General features: G+C 31.9%; 1 protein-coding gene across 8 annotated transcripts in view; it reads left to right on the top strand.

The window, feature by feature from the left end:
- The first annotated feature begins 945 nt into the window (after window positions 1–945).
- The window catches only part of Rip11 (Rab11 interacting protein), a 93370-nt gene continuing 76327 nt past the window's right edge, over window positions 946–17988 (top strand). For all 8 annotated transcript variants that reach the window (XM_080146781.1, XM_080146780.1, XM_080146779.1 and 5 more), the window contains exon 1: window positions 946–1082. In XM_080146781.1, coding sequence (XP_080002907.1) covers window positions 1052–1082 — 31 coding nt within the window. In that variant the 5' untranslated portion in view covers window positions 946–1051. The remainder of the gene's footprint in view (window positions 1083–17988) is intronic.

The following is a 17988-nucleotide window of genomic DNA, read 5'->3' as shown; positions in this document are numbered from 1 at the left end:
TTTAGGGAGTGGATATATTTTATCATCCATTTATCTATCCCTTCATCCATGAAAGATTTCGCATTTTTTTCTTCACGAATTTACATTTAGAAATTTGTAGAGGAGCGAAGTTACTCTTTTTTTCTTTGATTTGGTACCCATTCTTTTTTGTATTTATTGGTTTAAAACGTTGGGTACTTTTATTACACCTGGGTTCAGACTTTTCCACCAATGGTTTTAATCTACATTAGGGGTAATTTTGATAATCAGCATTGGGCTCATAATCATACATCAATTTATCACCCATTGTCTTATCCCTTAAGATCCTTTAAGAATGTTGTCATTCTTGTTTTTTCTTTCTTTCGTGAAATAGGGTTAAACGTACATATGAGAGGTTTTAGTATTATTAGTCATGGATCTCAAGGGATAAGACAATGGCCGATAAATTGATGTACATCCCCAATGATGCCAAATTACCCCACCTGTAGATTAAGATTAGTGGTTGAAATGTTTGGACACTCAACTTAATAAATCAACAAATCAAAATTTAATAAAAGTCTTAAGACAATGAATAAGAAAACGTTATTTATTTAAAAGTTTGGGGACTAGTGTAATAAACAGCCCAATGTCCCCTCCCTTCCTGATTATAAGTAGCTTAGTGTAAAGATACAACTTTTTAGGGATCTTAATGGACAATAAATCAATGCATTCCCTCCAATCTTTATAAACATTATCATCCCTTTTATTACATTCTAATTTATTTACTAAGATTTCATTTGATGATTTCGCATAATATTATAAGCGATGATAATCTATGATTAAATATTAAAATGTTAGTATGTCCCTATTAAATGCGTTGTAACTCTATATATGTTAATGTTCGTTTGTCTGACTATCTAATCATTTGTGAATGTTGTCATTCTTGTTTTTATGAAAGTTCAAATTATTAATATTAGATTTTAAACTAGGTTGAAAAAAATCTTTGAAATAAAAGACAGAAAAATCGTCGAAACAAAAGTGATTTAAAAATTATCGTGAAACAGTGAAAAAAAACGAAGAAAATCTCTTAAAAATGTGGAGCCCAACGCACGTTCAAGTTTTAGGTAAAATTTTAATTTTTTTAGTAGCGAAGCTACTCTATAAGTCTGTTAAATTTTACAAATTATTTCATTAAGCGAAGCATCTTTATAATCTTTTATTTTAAAAATATATATATATATATTTGATAAGAATCAAATTTTAAATAATCTAAGTTATATGTTTTGAAATAAAATTTGCTCAATAATAAACTTTTTAAATTTGTTCTTTTGATTTAAAAAGTTTCGCTTCTATTGATGTTGTCATCCTTGTTTTTTTAGCAAGCTTAAGGCACCAACATGCATAACGAATCATATTTGCTATTTTTAAACTAATAATGGATATAGAATACGTGGATATATTGACAGGGGAAAATTTTTTCTCAATTTAGGTTGCTTATAAGGACCTCATTTATTGGTCAGTTTGTTAATTCAGTAGGGGGGAGGGGATGGGGTGAAGGGGGTTATTACAGCCAGCTTGGAGTATCACTTTATTAGAGTATATAAAATCTGATGCAACATCCAAGTAATAATATATCGATTAAACACATATTCATGATATAAGATTAAGTTATCTAAAGTCAGAGATTTGTTAAGAGATAAGACAACTGGCGATGAATTGATAAACATCCACAATGATGATAAACTAAGTTACCCCTTCTGTAGTGTCCACTCCCTTCCTTATCAAAAGTTTTATATGTATGTTTGTTAATTGAGATCTCACAAAAAATTTAAAGATTGGGTCGGAAGATTTAAGGCTATTTTGCAAATAAGATAGTACTCAAAGAGATTTAACCCTCTGAAAATTACACTGGTACCCTAAACTCTGTTTTCTTATTCGTTAGATAAAAATTTTTCAGTGCTTTTATTGAATCTTGATTGGTTGATTCTAAAGTAAACAGAAGGGATAATTTAGTTGATCACAATTGGGTACTACATCAAACTATCGTCCATTGTCTTACCTATTAAATATGAAAAAAATATCCAAATGAAAAAGAAAATAAACTTTAATTATTGCCTTGGAAAAAATACTTAAACAAACATTTAATCTTCAATGTACCAAAACTTCTTAAATTTGAACTGTAAATTCTAAAGAAAAACATTCTTTTAATGATATTTAAACTTTTTGTTCACTAAAAGGGTTCAGTTTTTATTTTATAAAATTGAATAATAGTTATCGATCGCATCGTATTACAGACAGCTTATATCCGCGGCATATAAATATTAATATTAAATATTTAATATTAGGAACTGTGTGAAGCTTTCCTAAAAGGGATAACTCAATCAGTTCAGTAGATATTGAAATTTTATGCTTTAGACAAAACATTGCACTGACATATCTCACAAACTTTTAGACCGATAGGGCTCTTCTTTACAAAGCTTCGAATAGGTCCAAGGAAGGTTTTAATCTATTTTGGGAGGTTACCTCAAACATTATTAATTTAAATTGTTTTACAGTATATCTTTCTATATTTCTCAGATATTAAAACTTTTATCTTATATACTTTTTTTTATATTTTCTTTGAGATTTTTAGTTTTTTTATATTTCAACTTCTTTTTCGATTTCTTTGAAAAGTATCTTTATATAAAAGTAACAGGATGTGTGTTTGTCTGTATGTATAACCACTGGACCGATATGGTTCTTCTTTACAGTGAAGCTTCTTACAGGTTCAAGGAAGGTTTAATTCTATTTTGGGAAGGGTACCTCCAACATCTAAAGAATTATAGCTCCAGGATAAAACATCTCCTAAAAATTTTTCTTTTCTTCAAAACTAAAACTAAAAGTGGAGGGTTAAATTACTGGATTGATAATTACAAAGTTTTCAGGGAAGCCTTAATTTGGTCCTGGGAAGGTTTTGTGCTATTTGGTTGGGGGGTGGGGGGGGGGGTGGTAAATCATCCTCCCATCGAAAAAATATGCCCCGAATAAAACAACCTCCACTCCCCACCCCCAAGAACCCTAAATTCAACTACAAAAAAAGGGGTTGGGGTATGACCAAACTCCCCACCTTACACTAAAAAAATCTTGCCCCTAGAGGCTTGTGGCACATCTGCTAGTTACATAAAAGCAATTATTTTAATAAGTCTTGTCAAAACTTTGCTTCATGAATACCAGGGATCTAAAGGGATAAGACAATGGCCGATAAATTGATGTACATCCCCAATGATGATTCACAAAATTACCCCTTCTGTAGATTACAATTAGTGGTTAAAACGTTTGGACACTCAACTTAATAAGCCAACCAATTAAAATTCACACAAAAGTTAAACCAACTTTGGGGACTAGTGTAATAAACAGCCCAATGTCCCCTCCCTCCCTGACGAATACAGAAGAAAATTGCAAATATTATGTAAGAAATAGTATGATTTATGTAATATTCAGGGATCTTAAGGGATAAGACAATGGACACTAAATTAATATACACCCCTAATAATGATAAATTATATTACCCCTTTATGCAATAAAATGATTAAAAACATTCAAAATTCAACAAAAGAAGCGAAAGTCTTTGAGCCAATGAATAATATAACGATCTTCTGAAACTTTGACTACCAGTGTAATTTACGATCTAATGTCCCTTCCCTCCCTCCCATAAACCTGTTATGATTTACCATCTAGGGGTATTAAATCTTTTGTTTTGTTGCTCGTGGAATGGCAAAATAGTACCCAAAGTCTTTGAGCCAACGAATAAGATAACGTGCTTGTAAAACTTTGGGTACCAGTGTAATTTACGATCTAATGTCCCATCCCTCCCTTTGCCTGGTATGATTAACCATTTAGCAAAATGGCAAAATAGTACCCAAAGTCTTTGAGCCAACGAATAAGATAACGTGCTTGTAAAACTTTGGGTACCAGTGATTGAAAATCTAGGGGTATTAAATCTATTGTTTTGTTTCTCGTGAAATGGCAGAAAACGGTTTCAACAATGGATATATAATGTACGTGGATATATTGACAGGGGAATATTAGTTTTCCATTTAGCTAGTTAATTTGGACCTTATTTATTGGTCAGTTTGTTTATCATTTAGTAGAGAAGAGGATGTGGTAAATCGTTATTTTATACATAAAAATCTGATGCAACATCCATGTAATAATATATCGAATGTTTCAACTTATTTTTTTCTCTTTCAACGCAGAAAAAGGTTGTAATACCAAATGAAAAAAAAAATAAGTTAACAGTGAACAATTTGAACTTTTAGTAGAGTAAAGCCAGGGATCTTAAGGGATAAGGCAATGAAATATATATTAATGTTCATTTCCAATGATAAATGAAGAAAATCATTGGTTGATAATATTATATATATCACTAGCGGTTACGCCCCTAGAGGCCTCTAGTGGCACTTTGAATGTTTTTTTTATGTATAATATCTAATTAGAGAAATAATTGGTTTATGTTTCGTTCAAGTCTCTTTTTCGGGAGGGGTAATTTTTTTCTAGGGGCGATTTCTCTTAGGAGGGTGTTGGTACCCTCCCCCAAAATAGTTATAAACCTTCCCGGGACCTATGAGAAGCTACCCTGTTAAGGAGAACCCGATTGGTTCAGCGGTTAGCGAGATCCCTCGGTACAAACACACAGACAAACACATAGACATCCTGTTACTTTAGTATAAGGATAAGTTTTGAACATTCCAATCAGGATATATTAAAAAGTACTCAAAGTAATGGAATTTTAAAAACTTTGGGTACCCTCTTTCCTGAGTAAATCATTTTTTCTCCATTTTTACTAGTGGATAGGTCAATGAAACTTGAATATTATTTCCCTATTTCCACGATTTTAACCAGGGAGCGAGGGGATATTAAACTAGAAATTACACTGGTACCTAAAGTTTTATACCAACTTATCTTATATTATTGATTTAAAAACTTCGGGTACTTTGACAGAATTTAGATTTTTTGGTTCCAAACTAGTAGTGTCAAAACTTTTGAACCAATAATTTAATTCTACAGGAAATATTGTAATCAATTTGTCTTCTATTGTCTTATCCCTTGAGATCCCTGAATATACCCTAATTATATAAAAGATTTGCCCTAGTCTATAATTAATAGAAATTTCACAACATGTCTACATTAAAACAAGGATGACAACATTCATAAAAGCGACGCAAAATTGATAAATCCTTATAATAAAGTAACAGGATGTTTGTCTGTGTGTTTATCTGTGTGTTTGTATGTTTGTACCGAAGGATCTCGCTAACCACTGAACCGATCGGGTTCTCCTTAACAGGGTAGCTTCTTATAGGTCCCGGGAAGGTTTATAACTATTTTCTTGGGTGGTGGGACACCCCCTACCCCCCCAAAAAATGAAAAATCTCCCCCCCAAAATTTTTTTTTTAAAAATCTTATTCGACTCTCTCCTCAAGTGCCCCTAGAGGCCTCTAGGGGCGTAGCCGCTAGTACCGGATATAGTAAAAGGACATAATTTAATCTGTAGGATTAGATTATAGAGTTGCCTCGCTTATAATATTGTACCTTGTTGTCCTAAGAATTGTTATTTAAAATATCATATAAATAGGATAATTATATCATATAAAGATATGTTGTCAAAAAAATTAAAATCAGCGTTTTTTAAATGAACGTACGGACTTTATGAGAACGATTATAGAGTTGTTATGCTTCATAAATCGTACCTAATTCTTATAGGAATCACCATACAAAGTTTGAAATCAATAGGACAACCATAACATGTCTAAATAATGAGAAAAGCTAACCGTTACGGACGGACGAACGGATCTAACCCTAATTAAAGAAAAGCTTCGCTATAGCATAGCATGATAATTTAATTAATTTTCATAATTTTATCCGTTAGTTACTTTTTATTTTTTAACAGTTGTTCGTTCACACCTAGAAACATGGATATAGATTAAGAATAGTATTTTCTCGCATCGTATTATAAACGGCTTTCCGCGGATATAGAAAATACAATTATAAGATTAAAACCAGTTTTTTGGCCCCGAGGTGCCGAAGGCGCAGGCTACAAAAACTGGTTTTAATTTTATGATTGTACATTTTTATATTCGTAGAAAGCTGGATAAAATACGATGCTAGACATAGTTTTTTCATATGGATGAGAACCGGTTCCTATCCACCGGATTTGAATGAATTCGAGAATAGTTATTTCTCGTATCGTACTATAAACGGCTTTCCGCGGATATAGAATGTACAATTATAAGATTAAAACTAGTTTTTTTAGCCCCGTGGTGACGAAGGCACCGGCTAAAAAAACTAGTTTTAATCTTATGATTGTACATTTCTATATTCGTAGAAAACTGGGTATAATACGATGCTAGACATAGTTTTTTCGTATTCATGAGAACCGGTTCCTATCCACCGGATTCAAATGAATACGAGAAAAACATTTATAATTATTTTCCCCCGTGATTAAAACACATGTATTTTCCACTCAAATAATAAGATAAGCCCCTTTCTAGTTGCCCGTAAAGGGCCAACAAATAAAGAACCTATCCTATAATACTTCAGAAAAGAGCCTAATATTACCCTAATTTTCGGGACAAATATGAAGCTTTCCTAGAATCAATATGTTCAGAAGTTAGCGAGATCTTAAAAGGTCAGCAAAAGAAACTTAATCTTTTATGTAATAGGAATCCTTATGATAAAGTAAAAGGATGTTTGTCTGTACCGAAGGATCTCACTAACCGCTGAACCGATCGGGTTCTCCTTAACAGGGTAGCTTTTCATAGGTCCCAATTACCCCCCCCCTTCTCCAAAATTAAATTTCTTTTAACTAAAATTAAAATTTGCGCAAAATTAAAACCTTTAACTGGCCAAAGTCAATAAATAAGGAAATTATGCCCCAAAACATGAATATCCCTGTAATAAGATTTCCCCTCTGGTATACTGGATTTTCTTGATTTACCTCACTCAACTTTCTGGCGTGTTGTACAGTGAAAAAAATACCCCCCCCCTTATTTTTGATTTTCTTCAAAATTAAGGGGGGGGTTAAGTCTTTGCCTTGCTGAGCACTTTTCCTCCTTGCCGTTTTCCAGACATTAAAAAACTACCCCCCCCTTATTTTTGATTTTTGTCAAAACTAAGCGGGGGGGGGGGGGGGTTTCGGTGCTCCAGTCTACCACATGTAAGCAAGTACCGAAATGTCATATGTCATATATAAACAGTACATAGTGTACAAAGTTGTACATATAAATTCTTAAAACTGTTCCTCTATATCTAGTATCTAATTAATAAATGTCTACTTGTGATGGCAATTAATTATACATAGTTGTAAATGGAGTTTCTAAACTGTTCCTCTATATCTCATATCTAATTAATAAATGTCTACTGAGTACTCTGTATGATGAAATGTCATATGTCTTGCAAAAAAAAGTACTAAACTGTACATAGTGTACATAGTTATACATAGTCGTACACAGCATTTCTAAAACTGTCCCTCTATATCTCATATCTAATTAATAAATGTCTACTGAGTACGCTGTATGATGAAATGTCATATGTCATGCGAAAATAAGTACTTAACAGTACACAGTGTACAAAGTTGTACTTAATCGTACATAGAAATTCTAAAACTGTACCTCTATATCTCATATCTAATTAATAAATGTCTACTGAGTACTCCTATGATGAAATGTCATATGCCTTGCAAAAAAAAACTAAATAGTACAAAGTGTACAAAGTTGTACTTAATCATACATAAAAATTCTATAACTGTTTCTCTATATCTCATATCTAATTAACAAATGTCTACCAAGTACTTCTATGTTGAAATGTCACTTGCAAAAAAAGTACTAAATAGTACATAGTGTACAAAGTTGTACTTAATCGTACATAGAAATTCTAAAACTGTACCTCTATATCTCATATCTAATTAATAAATGTCTACTGAGTACGCTGTATGATGAAATGTCATATGTCTTGCAAAAAAAGTACCAAATAGTGCATAGTGTACAAAGTTGTACTTAATCGTACATAGAAATTCTAAAACTGTTCCTCTATATCTCATATCTAATTAATAAATGTCTACTAAGTACGCTGTATGATGAAATGTCACATGTCTTGCATAAAAAAAGTACTAAACAGTACATAGTGTACAAAGTTGTACATAGTCGTACACAGCATTCTTAAAACTGTTCCTCTATGTCTAGTATCTAATTAATAAATGTCTACTGAGTACTCTGTATGATGAAATGTCATATGTCATATATAAACAGTACATAGTGTACAAAGTTGTACATATAAATTCTTAAAACTGTTCCTCTATATCTAGTATCTAATTAATAAATGTCTACTTGTGATGGCAATTAATTATACATAGTTGTACATGAAGTTTCTAAACTGTACCTCTATATCTCATATCTAATTAATAAATGTCTACTGAGTACTCTGTATGATGAAATGTCATATGTCTTGCAAAAAAAGGTACTTAACAGATAGTGTACAAAGTTGTACATTTTCATATATAATTATAAAGTTTCTAAACTGTTCCTCTATATTTTATATCTAATTAATAAATGTCTACTGAGTACTCTGTATGATGAAATGTCATATGTATTGCAAAAAAGTACCAAATAGTACATAGTATACAAGTTGTGGTACATAGTTGTTTATGAAGTTTCTATAACTGTTCCTCTATATCTAGTATCAGATTAATAAATGTCTACTGAGTACTCTGTATGATGAAATGTCATATGTCATGCGAAAATATGTACTTAACAGTACACAGTGTACAAAGTTTTACATAGTCCTACACAGCATTTTTAAAACTGTTTCTCTATATCTAATTAATAAATGTCTACTGAGTACTCTGTATGATGAAATGTCACATGTCTTGCGAAAAAAAGTACTAAACTGTACATAGTGTACAAAGTTGTACATAGTCGTACACAGCATTTCTAAAACTGTCCCTCTATATCTCATATATAATTAATAAATGTCTACTGAGTACTCTGTATGATGAAATGTCATATGTCTTGCGAAAAAAAAGTACCAAATGGTTCGAAAACTTTTTAAATTGAGCGTAGCCACTCTATAGTTGAAATAAATGACTGTCATTATCTACATTACCCTAATCTTAAATTTGAATATAAAATAGCCTAAAAACATCCCAAAGACACATTTCTTAATAAGCACAACCAATTTGGAACGGATTGATATTATTGGTTGAAAAGTTTGGACACCCCTAGTTTGGAACCAATAAATCACAAATAAAAAGTTTATAAAACATTGAGTACAGTGTAATTTACAGTCCAATGTCACCTCCCTTCCTGTCTTGAAATTACTTTTTAATAGTTTTATTTGTTGCATAACAACGTTATCTAATTCGTTGAATCACAAACATTGGGTACTTTTATTGAACTTTGATTAATTGGTCCTGGACCCAAACTAATATCAACTAATAATTTTAATCTACGTGAAATTTTGTTTATCATCATTGGGGATGAATATCAATTTATCTTCCATTGTCTTATCCCTTAAGATTCATACCGCGCTACCCGTGTGTAATTTGCTTTCTTGTTTTGATAGTAAAAAGTTTTTATAACGTGTCGCCGGGTATTTATCAAACTCATCATACTTTATTTTAAAGTCATTTCTTGGTGATTTCCTATAAAAAGCATGTCGGGCACTGAATGCCTCTCCTCCCCCTCCTATTTTTAAATAAGTTTAAAATTAGTTTTATTTTCTCTAACCCTTATCCCGCTGGGCTACCCAGTACTTTGTAAAACTTACCTAACATAATCTAAAGTAATAAACAAACAAACAAAAAACTACTCCCTTTCTTAATTTTCAATTTTTTTTAATAGAGGGGGGGGGGTGTAATGTTGTGTTTAACAAGGCACTTTGAAGGAAAACGCCGTCATTTCATACTAAAATACAAAACAGCTAAAATAACAATTCAATAAAAGTTTTAAAAGTTTTTGAGTCAACGAATAAGATAACAAGGTCATAAAACTTTGGGTACCAGTGTAATTTACAGTTCAATGTCCCCTCACTCCCTGGATAATAAGGTAGTAAAATAAAACTAATGGACATTGTTCTGAATAACTCAAATTTTTCCAACAGGTTTTAGCTGTTTTTAAGATTTAACTAAAACTTTTTGCTGGAGAGAAAGGGCTGTTTATTACAATAGTCCCCAAAGTTTCATAATAACTTTTCCTTATACGTTCGATTAACAACTTTGGGGACTTGAATTTTGATTTGTAAATTCAATAAATTGAGTGTTCTTTCACTAATTTTAATCTACAGAATGGGTAATTTCGTGTATTATCATTGGGGATGTACATAAATTTATCGGCCATTGTCTTATCCCTTTAGATTCATGTTTTTTTGCAGTCTTTTTGAAACTCCGTAAAAAATGTTGATGCGCTAATTGTGGTTAAATAAACGACCAATATAATTAGTTACGCGACGAGTGATGGGAACTAAATTTTTATTTTCTCCGCAAATTTGGAAAGTCTAGAATAGTTTAATCTACAGAAGGGATAATTTTGTTTATCATTGGGGATGTACATCAATTTCTTGATTTAAAGGGATAAGACAATGGCCAATAAATTGATGTACATCCCCAATGATGATACAAAAAATACCTCTTCTGTATTTTAAAATTAGTGGTTGAAACGTTTGTACACTCAACTTAATGAATCAACCAATTCATTACAGTCCCCATAGTTGTTAAGCCAAGAAATAAAAAACGTTATTTATAACTTTGGGGACTAGTGTAATAAACAGCCCATCGTCCCCTCCCTTCCTTGGTTAAAGTACAAAGCAATTTGTAAAATTGAACTGTAGCTCATTATAATTAAATTTCATTTATTTCGACATTGAAAATAAAAATATAAAAGGTAATAACTTTAAACTACGCGAAAATGTGCAAATTTAGTTGCATTAAGAATAACAAGTACAAATTTGTTTATAACTAGCGTAGCAAACATGGAATATATAAATTCTAATTTAGATATCAAGTATGTAAAGCGAATTAGGCAGGAAAGGAGGGAGGGGACATTGGAGTGTAAATCCTTATACTAAGGTGACAGGATATCTGTTTGTCTTTCTGTGTGTTTGTATGTTTTTACCGAATTATCTCGCTAATTGCTGAACCGATTGGACTCTCCTTAACAGGGTAGCTTCTCATAGGTCCCGGGAAGGTTTATAACTATTTTGGGGGAAGGTACCACCACCCTCCCAAGAGAAATCACAAAAAAATCTAATTTTTTTACCATAGATACACTGTTAAAAATAATTTTTTTATTTAGTATCAATTGATACTCTGGAGAGTATTGGACACGTAAGTACGCTACAACTATATAATTAATATATAACACTATGTAATACTATATAACACAATAACTATTACTATACAGAACCCATACATTTTTTAGTATCGATTGATACGCTGTAGGGTATTGGAAAATACGCTACAGAAATGTTTATTAATTTAGTACTATTTGATAGGCTGTAGAGTATCGGACTATATGCAAGAGAATAGTTTATTAAAATAGTAACTTTTCATACCTTCTAGGGTACAAATCTGTACTGTAAAGAATAATTGAAACAGACACTAATTGTGCACACCTCTCATGAAAGTGATTCAATGCTTGGTCGTTTTAGACAAAGATGAAAAGTTACTAATTATGCTCAGATTTATAGTTTTGATTTTTGTAATTATGGCTGACCATAGTTTTTATTTTTAAGGATCATGTTTAGCCCTAAACATCTTTAAAGTCATTTTTTTACTAAATTTACATTTAAATTAATGTTTTATGGCTCTGCTTGGTATGTTTGTTGATATAATAAAATGTATATGTACATATAATAATCATATATTATAAACTGATCTTTCCTCCAAAGTAAAACAGTTTCATACTCTACAGAGTATCAAAAATTATGATAGAGGGTATCAAAAATTGCGAAGGAGAGTATTAAAAACTTACTTCTACCGTATTGAATTTTATTCCAAAGAGCGTATTGGATAATACTCTACAGACAAATACATTATTTAGTACTACATGTTACTCCACAGAACAATAATTAATACTCAATACAGTATTGGAAACTTCCTTGTATCGTAATAAGGTTTTTTTCCTAGAACGTACAAATTGATACTATACATTAATGTGAAGAATATATAGTATTATCTGATGCTAAAAAAAATTATTTTTAACAATGTAGGTATCGTAGAGACTTGAACCAAAAAACAAACATTTAAAGTGCCACTAGAGGCCTCTAGGGGCGTAGCCAGTTATTTATATATTCATAACTGAAATTGACAAACACGCTCTCCCATTCATCGGCTTAAAAACTTTTAATAAATCATGATAAGTTTGTTCTTGTTATAACTTTACACGTAGCGAATCCGCTAGTAGTCGGGGAGGTGATGAGATCGAGTCTCAAACTTAAAATGGTTTCTACTGCTACTTTGTTAGATGCGTTTCATTAATAGTTAAAGTAGGGGTAATGCCTTGGCCCAAAACAGGCGCAATTCATTGCAATGCAGAAGTATGAATTAAAGTAGTAGCTTTGCTATTTGAAGTATATAAAGATATACATGTTATCGCTATTATATTTTCTCATAATAATACACGTACCAAATTAACTAAAAATATCAAAAATAAAAATAATCATGGTTTAAGGAATAAGTAAGAATTATTGTAGAAATGTTTACAATCGACAAAAAAAAGATCCCTCCCTCCCCCTCCTAAAATATTTCCTGAAAACCAAAAAAAAATAATGGAGGGATACTTAAAGCTACGTCAGTCCATTAATATCTCAAAAACTGCTTAACCTAAACGTTAATCATTTGTCAGAGATGCTTTTGATTGGTCCTGGTTTTGGGTCGGGATGGAGAGCAGGGATGTCCAAGCTTTTTATTTCAATGGGGGTAAAGTGAGGGGTTTCAAAGTTTGAGAGGAGGCACTCACTCAAAGCCCCCACCTCGGACCTTATGATAGGGAAGGTTGGGTGATGGCACCCTTCCAAAAGAAAAACTATTTATATTTTTTTTATATTTTTTCTTATAATTTTACCCCTGAAAATATGATAAAAAAACCTTGGCAAATGCTTCGTTTAGAAACCAGATATCTTCTTAAATATTATAATTTATAAAAAAGATGCCAGTTAACATTAAAGCGAAGTTTTACAAATCAAATAATCGGGCAAACGAACATTAACAATTTAATAAATAGCATCAGGATTTTCTTGAAATAGAGTTGCAACGGGAGGGAGGTGATATTGAACTCAGGGGCGTCCAAGCTTTTTTATTTGAGGGCGGCACCCCCTAGCTCATTTTGGGGGGGTAATCTTTATTTCATAGAGGCATTTTTTTTATTTTTTTTTTTGGGGGGGGGGGGTAAAATTGAAAATCCAAAAATTTTTTTTGGGGGGGGTCAATATCCCATTTACCCCCCCCCCCTGGACGTCTATGATTGAACTATAAATTATACTTGTACCCAAAGTATTATGACAGATTTTTCCATTCATTGCATTGAAAATTTTGGGTACTTTTTATAAAATTAGGATTGATTGGTTTATATTAGGAGTCTCAAATCTTTTTAACAATTATTTTAATTTTTAGGTGGGGTTATTTTGTTTATAATCATTGGGGATGTGCATTTACAGTATATTATACCAACTTTTATTGAAGATAATTAGAAATTTAAATTTAAGATCCTAAGCTTGATTATTTCTTAACAAGGTTATTGTTTAAACTTTTATTATATGTTTCTTTTTTTTCTACAAGTGTAGCTATTCTTGTTCATTAATTTGTCCGTTTGTATGTCTGTCCTGGAGAATCCCAAAAGCTCCTAAAGTAGTATCACAGCTTTTTCAGTATGGCATCGTATTATCTCCAGCTTTCTACGAATATTAAAATGTACAATCATAAGATTAAAACTAGTATTTTGGCATTTCTTTTCTAGGGGTGATTTCGCTTGGAAGGGGGGTGGTACCCTCACCCAAAATAGTTATAAACCTTACTAGGACCTATGAGAAGCGTATACAGACAGATACACTTAGACATCCTGTTACTTTTATATAAGAATACAAATATACAATTTGTATTACAACTACTAAGAGGTTAAAAAAATATTTTTAAAATATTAATATTGTGTTTTTTAAGCTATGCATAATTAATTTGTAGGCTAGCACATATTTTTTATCATAATGGATTTATTATTACATGGATCTTACACCATTTTATCATGTACCATAATAAAGGGAATTTGTTGCTGGCTAAAATAATGATACCTCTTCTTTAACCCCATACCCTCCCCTCCTACTAGATGAACAAACTGACCATTAAATGACAAGGGAAATAGCAACCTAAATTGACGACAACTTTCCCCATGTCATAATATCCACGTATATTCTGCATAAATTTTTATCATTCTAAATGTGTTCTCTACACTTTAGAGTTGGTTACTTTATCTAAATATCGTTAGGAATGGGATATTGTACATCCCTACTGATAATAAACAAAATTAATCCATTCTGTAGATTAATAATTTTTGCTGAGAAGTTTGGGCACTGCTAGATTAAACCAACCAATTATGATTTAATAAAGGTACAATAAGACTTAAATCCAAAAACAGTGAGCATTTTTATAAAACTTTGGGTACTAGTGTAATCTAAAGTCCATTGTCCCCTCCCTCCCTGATTTAAGTTCAAACTATTACACCAATCAAAAGTGAGTTATAATATCTTAGCCCTATATTTCAGAGAGTGATAGGGGACAATTGACTTTTTATTACACTAGTCCCCAAAGTTTTATAATAACGTTTTTTTATTCGTTGTTTTAAAAACTTTTAAATTTGATTAGTTGGTTTATTAAGTTAAATGTTTAAACGTTCCAATCAATAATTTTACACAACAGATGGAGTAATTTGTGTATTGTCACTGGGGATGTACATTAATTTGACGGCCATTGTCTTATCCCTGTAGAATTAGATCCTTGCCTATATTTAGCTAACAAAATTATGAATATTATTATCCTTGTTTTAAACAGCAACACTTTAAATATGAAATTTTTCAATGTTTTTCAAACAAAGTCGCAAAGTTTGGAAACTGCTGGGATCTTAAGGGATAAGACAATGGACGATAAATTAATGTACATTCCCATTTGTAATGTTGGGTATGCTAATATTGTCCTATTAATGTTAAACCTCCCGAAATGATTTTTTTAACAAAATTATTTGGCAATTTACATAATATTGTTATAGGATCTCTATCTATTTTTTTCTTGGGGGGAGATATTTTTTCTAGGGGTGATTTTTCTCGGGATGATGGTGGTACCCCTCTCTCAAAACCCTCCTTGGACCTATTAGTAGCTGCACTGCAATGGAGAACCATATCGGTCCAGCAGTTATCAAGATTTCAAGCTACAGACAGAAATTTATCATGTTACTTTTATATAAGGACAAGCAGATACGCCCCTAGCATCTAGGGTACTGTACTTTAAAGGGGCAGAGGGGGGGGTTAGAAAATAGCTTTAAACCATCCAAAAACTGAAATCCCCAAAAATAGACTTAAATCACAACATGAACTATGTAAAGCTTACCTAAAAGATAGATTGCAATCGGTTCAGTAGTCAAAAAACCTTGCTACTTTGATAAATAGTATAACTTTATTTTTAAAAACATTGACTGCAAACCATATAATACTAAATTCTCATATATTGTATATTCTCAAGTTGGTTAATTTTTAACTATGGAAACCACTACATGATAAATCAGGAATAAAAAGATATATCCTTTATAAAAGTAAAAGGATGTCTATGTGACTCTATGTATGTACTGAAGGATCTTGCTTACAGATGGACCGATATAGTTCTCCTTTACAATTTAGCTTATCAAAGGTCCTGGGAAGGTTTATAACTATTTTGGGGAAGGGACCACCACCTTCCCAGGAGAAATCACCTCTAAAATAAATAGCCCCCCCCCAAAAAAAAAAAAAATTGTCTTTTTCTTTTTAAAACTAAAAGAAATAATTTTTTATGGGGAGGATTTTTTTCTCTTGGGAGGGTTGAATGACTCTCCTTCAAAATAGGTTTAAAACTTTCTTGGACCTATAAGAAGCTTCACTTTAAAGGAGAACCATTTCTGTCCAGCAGTTAGCGAGATCTAGATGTACAAACAGACAGAAAAATTAAGGAATGGGGTTTCTGTGCTCAACAAGGTACCTTAAGGGGAAACATCATTTCAGCCAGAGAAGGATCGCATTGGATTATAGACAGCTTTCCGCGAATATTAAAATGAAAACCAGTTTTGTTAGCCCTGAGGGGATGAAAGCCCAATATAACAAAACTGGTAATAATCAAATTACTTTTATTTTAATATCTGCGGAAAATTGTTTGTTATACGATGCTATACATGATTTTTCAGTATGGCTAAAAGTCTGTTAGAAGCCATAATTGCCTATCCCCCTAATGCCTGATTTAGTATTAGTTGCCAACAAAAAGCATTTGAAAAACCAAGATGAAAAATTGTAGATTTGTTCATTTCAATCAATTTTAAAAGCCATTAAAGGATGAAATAAGATAATGAAGATACGTATTTTTTCTAATATTAATTGATATAACAATATCATTCTTATATAAAAGTAAAAGGATGTCTATCTGTCTGTTTTCTGTCTATACCGAAGGATCTCGGTAACTTGGTATGGCTCTACTTTTTTATAAGTATTTTGGGGGAGGATACCACCAAACACCCAAAAGAAACCGCCCCCAGAAAAAAACAAATCCCCGCTTTACTTTTTCTTTAAAAAATTGTAAATTTGGGGGGTTCGACTCCCCCCGAGTGTCCCCAGAGGTATCGAGTGGCGTAGCCTCTAGTAATGGATAAAAAAGGATATTGGTTAAAACTGGAGAAATGGTTACAACCTTTCATGATTCGTATTGAATATAATCCGTCCATTTAACTTTTGAAAAAGGATAAAATTGGTTTGGTAATTTCCAGGGATCTAAAGGGATAAGACAATGGCCGATAAATTGATGTACATCCCCAATGATGATACAAAAAAATACCCTTTATGTAGTTTACTTCAGTGGATGAAACGTTTGGACACTCACCTTAATGAATCAACCAATCAAAATTCAATAAAATTCCCTTAGATTGTTAAGCCAACGAATAAGAAAACGTTATTATAAAACTTTTGGAGACTAGTGCAATAAACAGCCCAATGTCCCCTACCTCCCTGGCTATTTTCAAACTATTTTGATTTTTATAAAGAATCATTATCTGAACTTATAACAGGGACTAAAACAACCCCCTTTTTAGTAGCGAAGCTACTCTATAATAACTTTTACTGTCCTTCTGTCTGTCCTTTCGGCTATAGTAGAAATGCGTTTTTGTCGGATGTTATTTAAGATAGACATCTGAAATTTTTGTTGATGATTGATTATGCCTGTACCAAAAAGCTTTTAGTTTATAACTTACTTTGTTCGTTAGTCATGCATCAAAAGACATAGATACCTAAATTTACAAAGATTTAATGATTTTTAAAACCCATTTATCGATTATTTTTCCTTTTTTTATGACTACTGAATATCAGCTATATAATTACCTTTATGATTATTTTCAGATACAACATAGAAATTAAGAAATATGTATTTTAGGGGAGATGCGGGTTTTTATAGCCCCTAACTCAATTAGATTATGGGGGGGGGGGTGGGCTGGGGCATCTCAAACCAGCCTGAATATTGCTGTTTTTTGCACAAAACGAATGGATGGTAGTTTAATGATGTAAAAAAAGGAGATATAGAGAATAGAGGTGGTACATTTTTTATAAGAACTTATTGATAAAGAATATTATTACGTCTTTCAAAAGATGTATTTTGAATAGCCTGAATATATTTGAATGATCTAAAATACCTCTAAAACCGAAGTCTTTGAATTTATTTTCGACACTTTTTTTTAGAATTAAAATTTAAGGTTGGTATCAAACCCCCAACCCCTTCCTGTAATGTAAAAT

The sequence above is a fragment of the Acartia tonsa genome, chromosome 14 (assembly GCF_053477335.1).
Source record: "Acartia tonsa isolate MP-2025a chromosome 14, ASM5347733v1, whole genome shotgun sequence".
NCBI classification, from domain to species: domain Eukaryota; kingdom Metazoa; phylum Arthropoda; class Copepoda; order Calanoida; family Acartiidae; genus Acartia; species Acartia tonsa.
Note: the sequence above shows the minus strand (reverse complement) of the source record. Positions and strands in the feature narration are given on the sequence as shown.